This window comes from Stegostoma tigrinum, chromosome 27, assembly GCF_030684315.1.
Source record: "Stegostoma tigrinum isolate sSteTig4 chromosome 27, sSteTig4.hap1, whole genome shotgun sequence".
NCBI lineage: Eukaryota > Metazoa > Chordata > Chondrichthyes > Orectolobiformes > Stegostomatidae > Stegostoma > Stegostoma tigrinum.
Genome location: NC_081380.1, coordinates 5,206,307 through 5,220,356, shown reverse-complemented (window position 1 = coordinate 5,220,356; position 14,050 = coordinate 5,206,307). Strand labels below are relative to the sequence as shown.

At 43.3% G+C, this 14,050-nt stretch overlaps 1 protein-coding gene across 1 annotated transcript in view; it reads left to right on the top strand.

Moving 5' to 3' along the window:
* The window catches only part of mybbp1a (MYB binding protein (P160) 1a), an 82,052-nt gene extending 69,731 nt beyond the window's left edge, over positions 1–12,321 (top strand). The window contains exons 24-27 of the mRNA XM_059655313.1: positions 2,472–2,585; positions 7,707–7,808; positions 8,370–8,494; positions 11,618–12,321. Coding sequence (XP_059511296.1) covers positions 2,472–2,585; positions 7,707–7,808; positions 8,370–8,494; positions 11,618–12,014 — 738 coding nt within the window. The 3' untranslated portion in view covers positions 12,015–12,321. The remainder of the gene's footprint in view (positions 1–2,471; positions 2,586–7,706; positions 7,809–8,369; positions 8,495–11,617) is intronic.
* The last annotated feature ends 1,729 nt before the right edge of the window (positions 12,322–14,050 follow it).

Genomic DNA, 14,050 nt, shown 5'->3' with positions numbered 1-14,050 from the left:
TTTAGTTTTGTTTCACTGGCACACCTTGGCTTACGAATGAGATTGAGTTAAGTGCATTTGAATTAAGGGCCTTGATGTGGGAACCAGAAGAGCACTATTTCTGTGTGTTTAGTGATTCATTAATGTAGGAATGTGCCTGGCATTAATGCAGGAATGTGTCTGTCATTACAACCTTAACAACAGACATTGACATGCTTTGGACCTTTTTGTTGTAGTCTTATTTCTCATGAATTTTCTCACTTTGTACCCAAGGAAGTTTATGAGCAGAAACATTTTCCTGACTCCTTGTTCTTCCTGCAATTCCGCACTGCCCAATCTTCCTTTCTGGATCTTTGCGGATCCATTGATGTTAAAGGGAGAAAGATGACCATTATTGTCACGTCTTTCATGACTTCGGGATGTCATAAAGTGTTTAACAGCAATTGAGTACTTCTGAAGTGTAGTCACTGTTGTAAGAAAAGCTGCAGCCACTTTCCTGATAGGGAGCTCCCACAAACATTAGTGTGAAAATGACCAGATAAACCTTTTGTGTGGTGTTACTGACAATGTCAGTGCAGTTTACAGACGCATTCACTTCAGCTTCCAGAAGTTGCTGCCTCGCATGGACCTCAGAGATCCACGCAGCAGGAAAAGGTAGACAGAATGTAGATTGCTGAGACACTGGAGAGAATTGCTTGTCTTCAGAGTACTGCCGTAGGATCCTTAATACTCAGCTGAGAGGAGCAGTTAGAGCTCTGATGTTTCGTCTGTTCTGAGATTACAACCTCTGACTGCAGCACATCCTCAGCACTTTACGATCGTGTCAGTCTGTTGCACTAAAATCTTGGAGCATCTCTATTGTTTCCCTAAATTAAGTGGTATTACCATGTATCTAATAGTTTTATATCTTTCCTAGCAGTATTCTTGCAATGAGATATCAATTCCCATAAACTCAAAGGTGTCTCTCCTTAGCTAATGTTTGCACTCTTGTGCAAGGCTTGAATGAGAATGTTGACCTTTTTGCGCACTGTTGACAATGGTTCACTCCAAAGGCCAGAAAATATTTCATTTCCAATCACTTTGTTCAAGCTAAATGGTAATAAATTCACCTGGCTGAGTAACCCAGAAGCTTAGGTCAATGATATGGAAATACTGGTTCACTTCCCACTGAAGCAGCTAGTAAAATATTAAATCATTAAATTTATATTCTAAATTAATTCATCTGGATTTTAAAGCTGGTCTCCATTACGATGGTCATGAAGCTGCCATTGATTATCCAAAGCCCATTTGGGTTCACTCATCCTTTAGGGAAGGCAGCTGCCATATTTGTGGGATGATTGCTAACGATCTGGTTGCATCGTGGCTGCGCTCTGAAATGCCACTCAGTTCTACTGAACCAATCCCAAATGGACTGCAACAGTTCAAGAAGGTGTCTTGCTCAAGTGCAGTCTAGGGATGGGCAGCTCGTCTTGTTGGCAATGCCCACATCCCATGGAAGATTCCATTTTTAATTCAGACATCTATAATAGAAAATTTGCTTGTTTGAATTCTTGATTGAAGCAGTTTCAAATACACTTTTTGCAAATGTGCAGCAAATAATATGTTTCCTTTAAGTTACATAAAAGGGCTAGAGTATATCAGTGAGTCACTGGATTGCTAAAATGATGGTTAAACTTCCATCAGAGATGTTATGGTGTCACAGGTACATAACGAGATATCAGTTCCACCACATCCAAACAACGATGCTATAACCAGCTTAAACTTTTCATCCCAGGGTGAAATATCAACATCCTGACTAGATTGTATCTAAAATCTTGTCATCGGCTTCCCTCTTACAAGTACCAATTTCCATGTAACCTAACAGGGAAACAGTTCCCAGCTGTCGTGTTATTTCTAAAAAAATCTGTCCAGTATCTCTGTGCTTCCAGATAACAAACTGTAGTACAGAAATTTTCCTGCCTGAAGCGTGAATGCATCCTGCACAATAGTGCAATCAATTGACCTGTCTACAGTTTACTGGCTTGTCCCATGATTTCACTGCTCTAGCTTCAGAGATATGAATTCTGATCATCAAGACTGAGGCACTTCAGCTAAAATCCACACTATGCAGGTTAGAAAAATGACAATCCTGAAAATTCTCCATTTGTCTATGACACATGTTTGGATGATTGTGTAAACTTGAATTCTGTGTTATTTTCTACCTCTAATCTCTATTTGCAGCTGTTGGAATCCATTGAATTCTGTTGTGTGAAACATTAAATAATGTCGTGACACTGGTCTCATTTTGCATACAACCAAGTACATTGAGGATGAAAGAGGAAATGTCACTATTAACGTTTGACTTGTTTATTTCCAATACTGTCAGCTTTGCTAGCTGGCGTAGAATAGCTTTTACTCAAGGCATAGATGAGAGCAGTCAGAGGGGAGGTACCATTGATGAGACATGTTATTTGAATTGTTTCACTAAACAATCCCATTTTCCTGTTTTATAGAGTCTGGCCTGCTCCCTTGTCCTGAAAGCTGTGCAGACCCAAGTGGTGAGAAAGACCCTGATAGACCAAGAAGGGAAAATTATCATCAATCAGATCATCAACCAGGTTAAACAGGTGATTGACTTACGCCAAGGCTTTTACATTAGGAATGAATAGCAAAAAAATTCAAAATTGAGATTTATCTAATACAGCAGACCAGAATTAACTGTGAAGTTAACAGTATGATTGATACCTCTCATTGTCACCAGTTGCAAATCTGACAACAACTTGGGGCGTGCTCAGATGTGCAGGTAAATATCGAAATCTGAAGTTGCTGATCAAGAAGTGTTGCTCTGCCATAATTGGTATGATGACAGCATTGATTTCTGTTCAGATGGATTTGACATCATGTACATACCGACAAGAAACGCCACAAAGTTAAGACTTCTTACATTTCGGTGCCTTTTTTAAAGACTCAATAATTCTTATTTACTTACATCCCACCAGAGCTCCTTTTGACAGCATCATCCAAACCCCTCACCTCAGCCACCTAAAAGAACAAGGGCAGCAGATGAATAGTGAAACACTATCCGTAAGTTCCCCTCCAAGTCACATGCTATCATAACTTCAAATAAAATCGCCATTCCTTCCCTCGTGCTGGATTCAATTCCTGCAGCTCCCTCCGTTATAGCACTGTAGGTGTCCCTACACCACACAGACTGCACTGATTCAAGAAGGTGGCTCATCTCTACCTTCTCGGGGGGAATTGGGGATGTACAGTAAAAATGTGCCTAGCCAGCACCACCTACATCCCACGGCCAAATGACAAAAGCAATCGACCTGCTACTGAAAAGGAACTTTGACAAGTGTAGAACCTTGTTCCTTTAAGATTTTAATTGAAGTAGACTTATATACAATTGTCTAGTTTATCATTTTTTTTCCTCTTTCAATCCAAACTGTCATCTCTCTCTTTCAATTTCTGGAGGTTCCAAGCATCACAGGTGCTAGCTTTCAGGCAATTGGATTCTTTCCAAATGACAACAAGACATGGCTGAAAGCCCTTGATACTGCTACGGTTGTGGGTCCTGCCAACATTCTGATAATAGTTCTGAAGACTAGTGCTTCAGAACTCAATGTGTCAGTAGCCAAACTGTTCCAGTACAGCTACAGCACTGGCATCTACCCGACAGTGTGGAGAGTTGCTCAGGGAATGTGCAATTCACAAATAGCAGGACAAATCCAAGCTAGCCAATTATTGCCCATCAGTCTACTTTCAATCATCAGTGATGGAAGGTGTCAACAACATTATTACAAGCAGCATCTGCTCAATGACGCCCAGTTTTGGTTGCGCTAGAGGCATTTAGCTCGTAAGTTCATACATGGATAAAATGGCTAAATTCCAGAGGTGAGCTAAGAGCCCTTGACATTGAGGCTGCATTCAACCAGGTGTGGCAGTGAGGATTCCTAGCAAAACTGGAGCGGGGGAGGAGGTGTGTGTGGAAGAGCGGAGAAGAACTTTAATGTCCCTGCTGGTTTGTCATACCTGGCACGAAGCAAAACAGTTTTTATTGTTGGAGGTCAGCTATCTCAACTCCAGGACGTCACCACTAAAGATTCTCGGGAATGTCTAGGCCCAGTCATCTTCAGCTCTTTCATAAATGATCTTCTCTTCTTCGTGACTTCAGATATAGGGACGTGCATTACCACTCATAACTACTTAGACACTGACACAGTCTACTTCTAAATTCAGCAAGACCAGGACAGTATTCAGGCTTGGGCTCACAAGTGGCAAGTAATATTTGTGCCACACATGTCAGGAAATGACTATCTCCAAAGAGAGAAAATTAGCCACTATCCCTTGACATTCAGTGGCATTTGCCATCAATGAATCCCCATTGTCAACATTCTAGTGGTCATCATTGACCAGAAACTGGACTGGGCTAGCCATGTAAATACAGTGGCCACAAAAGCTGGCCAGAGGTGATGTAATCTGGACTGAGTAATTCACCTGCTAACTCCCCAAAGCCTGCCCACTGTCTGCAAGGCAAGTCAGGAGTATGATGGAATGCTCCCCACCTTGTCTGGATGAGTGCAGCTTTGACAGCATTCAGGAAGCTTGACCCAATCCAAGAATAAGGCATTTTGTTTGATTGGCTCCACGCCCACAAACATCACAATTTCTCTGCATTCAGCAACAGTAGAGTGTACCATCTGCAAAATGCATACAGAAGTTCACCAAGGATCCTTAGGCAGCACCTTTGAAACCTGTGATAGCCACTATCTAGAAGGACAAAGGCCACAAGATAACACCACCACCTGCAAGTTCCCCTCCAAACCACTTACCACCCTGACTTGGAAATTGTCACCATTCCTTCAGTGTCATTGGATCATAATCCTGGAATTCCCTCCCTAGCAGCATTGTGGGTGTACACTGAATGAACTGTAGTCGTTAGAAAGGCAATTCACCACCACCTTCTCAAGGGTAACTAGGAACGGCAATAAATTCTGGCCAGTTGTGTCACCCATATCGTATGAGTGAATAACAAGTAATTGACTGCTGTAATTTGTACACCTGATTCAGGCTCTTGTGTTAATAATTCTTCAGTCTGATTTGTTAAGGAGATTCATGGTTAGCTACCCAGCCCCTGCATGCTCCACAGAGGGCACTGCACCATTTTGAGCCCCCACTAGTAGCACCTTACTTAGCAAAGCTCACTAAAATTGAGCAATGGCTGGTCTCATTAATTCCACTCATTAATTGAGCAGATTTTGACCTTCGTTCCAACTCAGCATCTCATTGTAGCTCATCACTGTCTTATTGAAGTTAGGATTGTGTTCTTCCTTACTGCAAAGGATAAAAAGATGACCATGCTGACCAATAGCCTGACCTAATGGCCTTCACATAACATAAGGAAGTAAATGACCCAGTGAGTCTGTTCTACTGTCCTTGTCAACTTTGCCTTCTCATGGACTCAATCTAACTTATTCCATCCCCTGAGGAAATGCTCCACAATGCAAAGTTTCTCGCTTCCCTTAAATAATTCAGGAAGGCTGCAAAATATTTATCTAACTTTGTTTAGCTTCCAAATATTTATCTGAGCTTGGTTTTCTATTGTCAAGCAGCCTTTCAATCCTTGTAAGGTGCATTGTTCAAGAATGTTTATAGATGGGGAATAAAGGCAGCTTGAAATCGTCTGAAAGTCTGCCAGTTCTGGCCTGGCCTTGGCTAGTATGCAGGTCTGGAATGCTCAGGCATGCTTCCCACAAATAGCCCTTGAACATGGTAGTAAGCTTACCATTGACGGAGAGAATAATCGCTAGTCAATTAGGGGCGATATGGTCACTCAGTGGTTAGCACTGCAGCCTCACAGCGCCAGGGACCCGGGTTTAATTCTAGTCTCAGGTAACTGCCTGTGCGGAGTTTGCACATTCTCCCCATGTCTGCGTGGGTTTCCTCCCGCAGTCCAAAGATGTGCAGGCTAGGTGGATCGGCCATGCTAAATTGCCCGTAGTGTTCAGGGGTGTGTGGGTTATAGGGGGATAGGATGCTCCAAGGGGCGGTGTTGGGCCAAAGGGCCTGTTTCCACACTGTAGGGAATCTAATCTAATCCAGAGATCCAGGTCATGTTCTGTGGACCCAAGTTTGAATCTTGCCATGGCAGATGGTGAATTTGACTTCTATAATAGTTTGGAATTAAGAGTCTAGAGATGATCACGAGCTGCCGTTGATTGTTGGGGGCAGCCTGTCGGGTTCCCTGATATCCTTTAGGGAAGGAAACTGCTGCCCTTACCTGGTCGGGTCTATTTGTGACACCAGCAATGTGGTTGTCTCTGCTCTGTCCTTCTGGGCAGTTAGGGATGGGAATAAATGCTGGCCTAACCAGGGATGCTCACATCCCATAAATGAGTAAGAAAAACATTCAGTCAGACAGTGGAGTAGAACCCGGTGATAGTTTTGCTTCGCAATGTGGTTCTCATAATGGGGACACGGAGATATTGGAGAATCGGAGGCAGGAATAAATTTTAAATTCCTCCAAGAACTGTGTTAGATTCTGACATGTCGGGAAGATTATAAGCACCCTGTTGATTTTGTGACATAGTGATTTTATGAAAGCCAACCATGATTCCCAAAGTAACTGGAGAAATGCATGCACAAGATTGATATCTGACAGTGCTGTACCGCCTCCAAAAGTCACTCACTTACTGTGTCATGGTGCAGAGATTTGCGTCATCTGTTGGCCAAGGAACCAATGCTACTTCAGCAGTGTTATTGGGGTGGTGGCAGTGAGAGTAAATGGTGCCAATAAGCCGTGCATGAGCACCAAGGACCTATGTTCATGTTACATCTTTAATGTAACCAAACGTCCCATAGTGCTTTAAGAAAGCATTGTCACCCAAAAGAGACAGTCAGTCACCTTAGCATCTTTCCTAATAGTACCCAATGCGTGCGGTCAAAGTGTTCTAGGAAGTAGGTATGGATGTAATTCCAGAGCTTGAAGCTCAATGGCTTTGACACCTGTTATGGGATATAGGAAGCAAAGGAGACCGGAATAGAACATAGAAAAGTACAGCACAGTACAGGCCCTTTGGCCCACAATGTTGTGCCGTGGAATAATCTTAATCCAAAACTAAAATAACCTAACCTACATTCCCCTCAATTCACTGCTGTCCATGTGCATGTCCAGCAGTCGGTTAAATGTCACTAGTGACTCCGCTTCCACGACTACCACTGGCAAACTATTCCATGCGCTCACAGCTCTGGGTGAAGAACATCCCTCTGACGTCTCCTTCCTCCTAACACCTGAAAACTATGACCCCTCGTGGCAGTCAGTCCAGCCCTGGGGAAATGTCTCTGGCTATTGACTCTATCCATGCCTCTCATTACCTTGTACACCTCGATCAGGTCACCTCTCTTCCTCCTTCTCTCCAGAGAGAAAAGTCCGAGCTCAGTCAACCTCCCCTCATAAGACAAGCCCTCCAGTCCAGGCAGCATCCTGGTAAACCTCCTTTGCACCCTCTCCAAAGCCTCCACATCCTTTCTATAATAGGGCGACCAGAACTGGAGCCCAAGAGTGTTGGACTAAATTCAAATCATTGCACCAAGCGATGCTGTCAGGAATGCTATAGGCACGTGAGCAAGCAGGGCACTAATATTCTGAAATAAAAGACTGCTTCAGTAGATAGAGGGGGATAGTTTTCTCAATGAGTTGCAACGTTTCATTTTGTTTCTTTGAATTTTTTTTATCTCTGGTGCAGTGTTTGAAAACCACAACAAAGGTTAAACTGAAGGTGGAGCAGGAAAAAGTGGTAAAATGCTTGGAGCTGATCAGCGTTCTTTTCAAGATTGTGAATCAACAGGTAAAGGAGGACTTGTGCTCAAAATGGCGTCTGTCTTGTGAATGACAGAGGCACCCATTATAAAGCAGTGAGTCAAGTTAAATCTCAGGGCCCAGAGGCAGAAGGAACAATAACAAGTTGGAGTTAATGAGTTGATAAGCTTTTCAGCCAAGTGACCTGATGCTAAAGAAAACCAATGAAGTCATGATCCCCTGGGTGGAGGCAAACATCACTCCTCGTAGCTTGGCAATTCTGTGCAGCACTAAGGGATAGGTTGTATTTCAGATCGGACAACACACCGAGTCCAAGTCTGTCCTTTTAACTCCTGAGGTTTGCCTTTTGTGGTTATTGGAGGTAGCTTGAATGAAATGGAAGTGGGTGAGGGGCACAAGGTGACACAGAGGGACCGTGGGTGTCAAGGGGCATGTTTTCCAACTACAGTAATAAAAATCTGCCCCATAATAACCTAAAATGTTGAGAAATTAAATTTGCCTCCTGTGTGTAGTTCCTTTGGTCTCTCCCCTCAGATTCTCACTTCTCAGAATCCCAGAAGCTGATCTATGTGTACATTTTGTTCTGCAGAAGCTCAATGTGTCAATGAAGGTCCTGGTGCCTCTGCTACAGTCGCTGGGGCAGCTGGCAGAATTTGGCCAGACTTCACAGGTGGACCATGCATACTGGCACGTGATGAAACTGTTCGGATTCATGTAAGCACTTCTGTCTTTTGCTGTCTTGTCCCTGTCCAGACTGTATCAAATATAGTTTTCGGCCAATGCCTGTCAACCTGTTGCTCTGCCATTGCTAATCACATAAAAAGCTTACGTTAGGAGGAGGTGGGAGGAGAAAGTTCACACAGTGGGTCAACTGGGAGTGACAGGCAAAGGTACCTGTGCACACACAAAGGAAGTATGAGAAATAAAACAGTGGAGTACAAATTCAGTTTAGCCAATATGATGTATTAGCCATTACGGAGACCCAAGGTTGTTGGCTTGCTCGCTGAGCTGGTTGGTTATCGGACAGATGTTTCATCACCATGCTAGGTAACGTCATCAGTGACTAATATACAAACCCAAGTAAAAAAGAACCAGAAATGACACAACCCAACTTAACTGGATCTCATATATGCCAAGTGGAGTGGAACAACATTGCTTCATTGGAGACTGCACTGATGATGTTACCTAGCATAGTGAGCAATAACCAGCCAGCTCGGTGAGCAAGCCAACAACCTCATCCACAACCTGAGCTACAAATTTTCACAAGAATCTAAAATTACTGAGACCTGACTACAATCAGGGCACAGTTGGAGGTTAAATATTCTGGGATTCCATAGGAAAAATATCACAATTAATTTAAAATAAAAGATGAAATTACAGTACAAGTGAGCAGGCAGTTCAAAGCCTCTGGGTAGAGCTAAGCAACAGCAACTTATGTCACTGTGTTAATTCGTGGCAGGAGATGCTCACTGACTTCCTGAGGACTGATAACAAAAAGAAGTGTGTGTGGAATTGAAGGTAATCTTGTAATGAGAGGCAGTGATCGGCTGCAGGTTAGGCACTGGAGAAAGGGGTTAAACAAAATGTTCTCTGCTGGAATATTGCAAGTAATCAGCTTCCTGGGAGTTACCATTGACTAGAAACTGAACAGCTGTAGTCATATAAATACTTGGCTACACGACCAGGTCAGAGTTCTGGAGTGAGTAATTTACCTCCTGATTCCCCAAAGCCTGTCCACCATCTGTAAGGCGCAAGTCAGGAGTGTGATGGAATACTCCCCACTTGCCTGGATAGTGCAGTTCCAACAACACTAAAGAAACTTGCCACCATCCAGGGCAAAGCAGCCCGCTTGATTGGCACCACATCCACAAACATTAAGTCTCTTCACCACCAACACTCAGTAGCAGCAATATGTACTATCCACAAGATGCACTGCAGCAATTCACTCAGGCTCCTTAGACACCACCCTCTGAACCCACGACCACTAAAATCTAAGAGGACAAGGGCAGAGATGCATGACAACACCGCCACCTGCAAGTTCCTCTCCAAGTCTCTCACCATCCTGACTTGGAAATATATTGCCATTCCTTCAATATCACTGGATCAAAATCCTGGAATTCCCTCCCTAAGGACATTGAGGGTCTAACTACTGTATGTTGACTGCAGCAGTTCAAGAAGGCAGAACACCACCACATTTTCAAGGCTACCGGGGAAGGCAGCAAGTGGTGGACCCAGGCAGTGACGCCCACATCCCATGGAAGAATGAACAAGTAATATTACTCGGGTCTGTACTGGGACCTCAGCTGCTTCATTATTTGAGTGACTTGGAAAATTGTATGTCCAAGGTTGCTGACATGAAGACCAGTGAGTCGTGTGTATAAACTCGATCAGATATTTAGAAGCAGCAGAAACCATGATAGGTTGTAAGTGAGGTAATGGTCTCCTGTACTGCTTTGCTCAACGAAAAGAGGGAGACAGAAAGCATGAAATTATAAGCCAGAAATTCTAAGCATAACATGTTGCAAGGATGATGTCCAAAGTGAGTTTTAAAAATATTACAGCAGGGCACCTGGAAGATTGGAAATACATTGGGCAGAGTAAATGCAAATTTGTGAAAGGGAAATCAAGTTTAACTAATGTATTGCTGTTCTTTGATAAGGTGATGTGTAGTGGTTAAACTGCTGGCTGTACTGTACTTAGATTTCCAGGAGGCACTTGATAAAGTGTCATATCGAAGGTTATTAGACTGCAGGGGGGTAAAGTGCATGGATAGAAAATTGACTACTTAACAGCAAATCAAAAATAAAGACATAAACAGGAAATTTTCTGGTTGGTAAGATATAACGAGCGGTGTGCCACAGCCATCAGTGTTGGGCCCTTAATGTTTTACCATTTTTATAAATGACTTGGATGAAGGGACTAAAGGTACAATTGCTAAATTTGAAATTTGCTAATGACACAAAGACAGGTAGAAAATTAAGTTGTGGTGGCAATAAACGTAGGTTAAATGGCAGGGCAAAGATCAGGCAAATGGGAATATGATGTTGGAAAATGTGAAATTGTGCACTTTAGCAGAAAGAATAAAAAGAATTTCGGGGTACTGAGGAATATTTAGGAAAGGTGAATGAATTGAATTGATGTGCAGGTCAATACCCTGTTGGAATCAGGGAATGAGCTTAAGGTGCTGACTGAGCTACATTAGTAGCAAATTTTATTTCCGTTGAAGTTCTGTACCTCTATGACATGCTGATGTCCATTTTTCACCCTGACTGATATTTCCAGTTGGAGTTCAGCAGCAACAGCAGATCTCTTGGGTGCCCAGAGATGACAGAGCAGAGATTGAGTAGGATTTTCAATGACCATTGTGCCCTCGGCACTACTCCAAAGGTCTATGCTGATGTCATTCCTGGGAGTGACTTCTGGTTTTGGAAGTTGCGACCAGGCACGGACCTCAGATCCATACGGAAGACAAAATTGAGAGAAGGAAACAAAGTAGGAATAGGATTGTGGCTGATTTAATTGCCGCTTTAACTCCAGTGCCCCCACCTTTACCCCCAGCCTCCACTGGTTTCTTGGGAAGAGAATTCCACAGCCTAATGATGTTCTAAGAGGAAGAAGGCCTCTTAATCTCTGAATTTAAATAAAAATGCTTATTCTTAAATTATATCTCCTCTTTTCTGCCACACCTTCAAGAGGGAACAATCCTTCCAGTATCCACCCCACACGATCTGATATATTTCAGTAGGATGATCTGACAGTTCCGGGATGCAATACTCTTGTATCTCCTAATGAGCATTCGCTGACTTAACATGTTCTTCGCTAATGTTCTGTTACCAGGCGACCCAAGAAGGATGTGGTGATAAAGCCAGCGCAAACCCCAGAGGCTCCCGAAGACAAGCCCTTGAAAAAAAAGAAAGGCTTTCTCCCAGAGACCAAAAAACGGAAGAACTGGAAAAAGAAGAAAGGCATGCCTCAGGAGAAGGCGCAGGAGGGAGAGAGAGATTCCGTGGGAAAGCCTGAGGTAGATCCAAAGCCTGAGAAGGCTCTAAAGACTGCAGGGGCAGGTCAGGCGAAAAAACAAAACAAGAGGAAGAGAATTCCAGAGAAAGGGCCATCAGGAAACTCGTTGGAGAAGTCGGGTATGCCATCTAAAAAGGCCAAGCTGAGCCGAGCGCAAGTGGGCAAACGGGCAACTGCGAAACAAAAAAAGCAAGAAGCTGGAGCAATGGAGTGATCATTGGGTTGTACAGGCATGCCAGGGAATCCTTGCTAGTTTAAATCCTGGCTTTCCAGGATTCCAGAGTGCTCAAGAACCTGGAAGACACTATGGTCATGATTGAACTTAGTCATGGAAGTTTGGGACTTTTTGTTTTAAAAGGTTGCCAAAGGCCAATGTCTAAATGGTTAGACTGTTAAACCATGCAAATAACTCAGTTATTTGGGTTGAATTGTTTGAGTCCAAAAAGTGGAACCTAACCCTTAATGTGCTTTACACAACTTTTAGACGATCACCTCTAATAAAAATCAATTCTTGAAATGTACCTACTTTTTAATGGTACCTGTTATTTTTATAAGGGCCTCACTGCCTTTGAGACCATGTCTGATATAAAATTTGTCTCTTATGTGTGAGGGCCATGAACTATGTTTATATTACCCCCACCACACCCCTCCCCCCCCCCCAAAAAAAATAAAAAAGTTTTGTTCATGTTGGACTTTAAAATAAAAACGGTCATCTGTTCCTCTGTTCTCCATGTGCTTTCAGTAAAGGCCGGTGGTGTTAAGGAACACAAACAAGGACATGGAATTGAGACATAGATCAACTTTGATTGGGAAGTCAGCCTTAATTGAGGGTGGCACGAGAATCTGAATAGCTTATTCCAATGCAACATGCCTGCAGGCACGAACCACCACTTCCTGTTCATATGGAAAAAGCTTGAGGGTATAAATGGCTCATCCTTGCCTGTGTGGCAGACTAGAGGGGCTGAATGGCCTCCTGTTTACATGTACATGCAGTTGTCCTAAGCCTCAGACCTCTGTTCTGTTGCCACATGAAACAGTAAAGCTGGTTGGGGTCAATTCTATTCCCATCCCAGGTACAGGGTACAAAATGTTGTCAGTCTGATTCTGTACAGAGAGCCATTTGCCTCTGGCTTACAATAGCCCCTACTAATTTTTTATTGAGCAAAGGTATTAAGGGACATGGGCCAAAGGCAGATATATGGAGTTAGGCCAAAGATCAACCATTTGATTGTTAAGCAGGTTCAAGGGGCTAAATTGTCTACTCCTATTCCTATGATTAATGGAATCTTCAGAAGCTCAAAGAGGTCTGTGTTTCAGATATTGCCTTCTTGCTGGTTCAGAAATGATCTGCTAGGGATTTGAATGAAGAAAAGGATCTGAACCACGCTATGAATAGTAGGTTCTGTATATATTACAGAGTTTAGTTCTGGCAACCAGGAATCCACAAATTACGTGGTTCAATTGCAATGACTTGACCTCTCACACCATTGCTGTCAGAAATAATGAGATGGCTCAGTGGTTCACACTGCTGCCTAGCGACATCATGGACGCAGATTCGATTCCACTCTCTCTCACTGCCTGTACGTTCTCCCAGGGTCTGCGAGAGTTTCCCCTCACAGTCCAAAGATATGCAGGTTAGGTGGATTGGCCATGGGAATTTGCCCATAGTGTCCAGGGATGTGCAAGTTACTTGGATAGGCAATGGGAATTGCAGGGTTGCAGGTATAGGATGGGGGAGTGGGTCTGGTTGGGATGGTCTTCAGAGGGTCACTGCAAACTCGCCGGGCCAAGTGGCCTCTTTCTGAACTGTAGAGATTCTATAAGACAGGGTATTCATGCTGCTAGTCTTTTCATCACTGCCCATATGAACCTTATTGACTTGAAATGTGGCTGGATTTAATTAACACACAGCTTTTTGGGGGAAATATGTAGCCAGAATTGAAATAGTCTTTAAACAACGTCCAAAAGAAGTTTGCTGAGGAATGTAGAGTTCTATCTTTAAATCCGGAGGAGGAAGCAGGTTCTGGATTACAGGCTGTAGTGCCAATGGGCAGTGATGTGGGCCAGTAATGTCAATTGTCTTTTGGCTCTGAAACATCAGCAATGGCTGGTCTTGGTGAAGCATGTGTATGTTAATGCATTGATATCCACACAGCACCTAAAAAAAACAAGTACACCTGAAGCATTACGTTGAGGCAGTGCAGAGGTAAAAATGTGGCACTTTAGGCATCTATCCCCCACTGTCGTTGA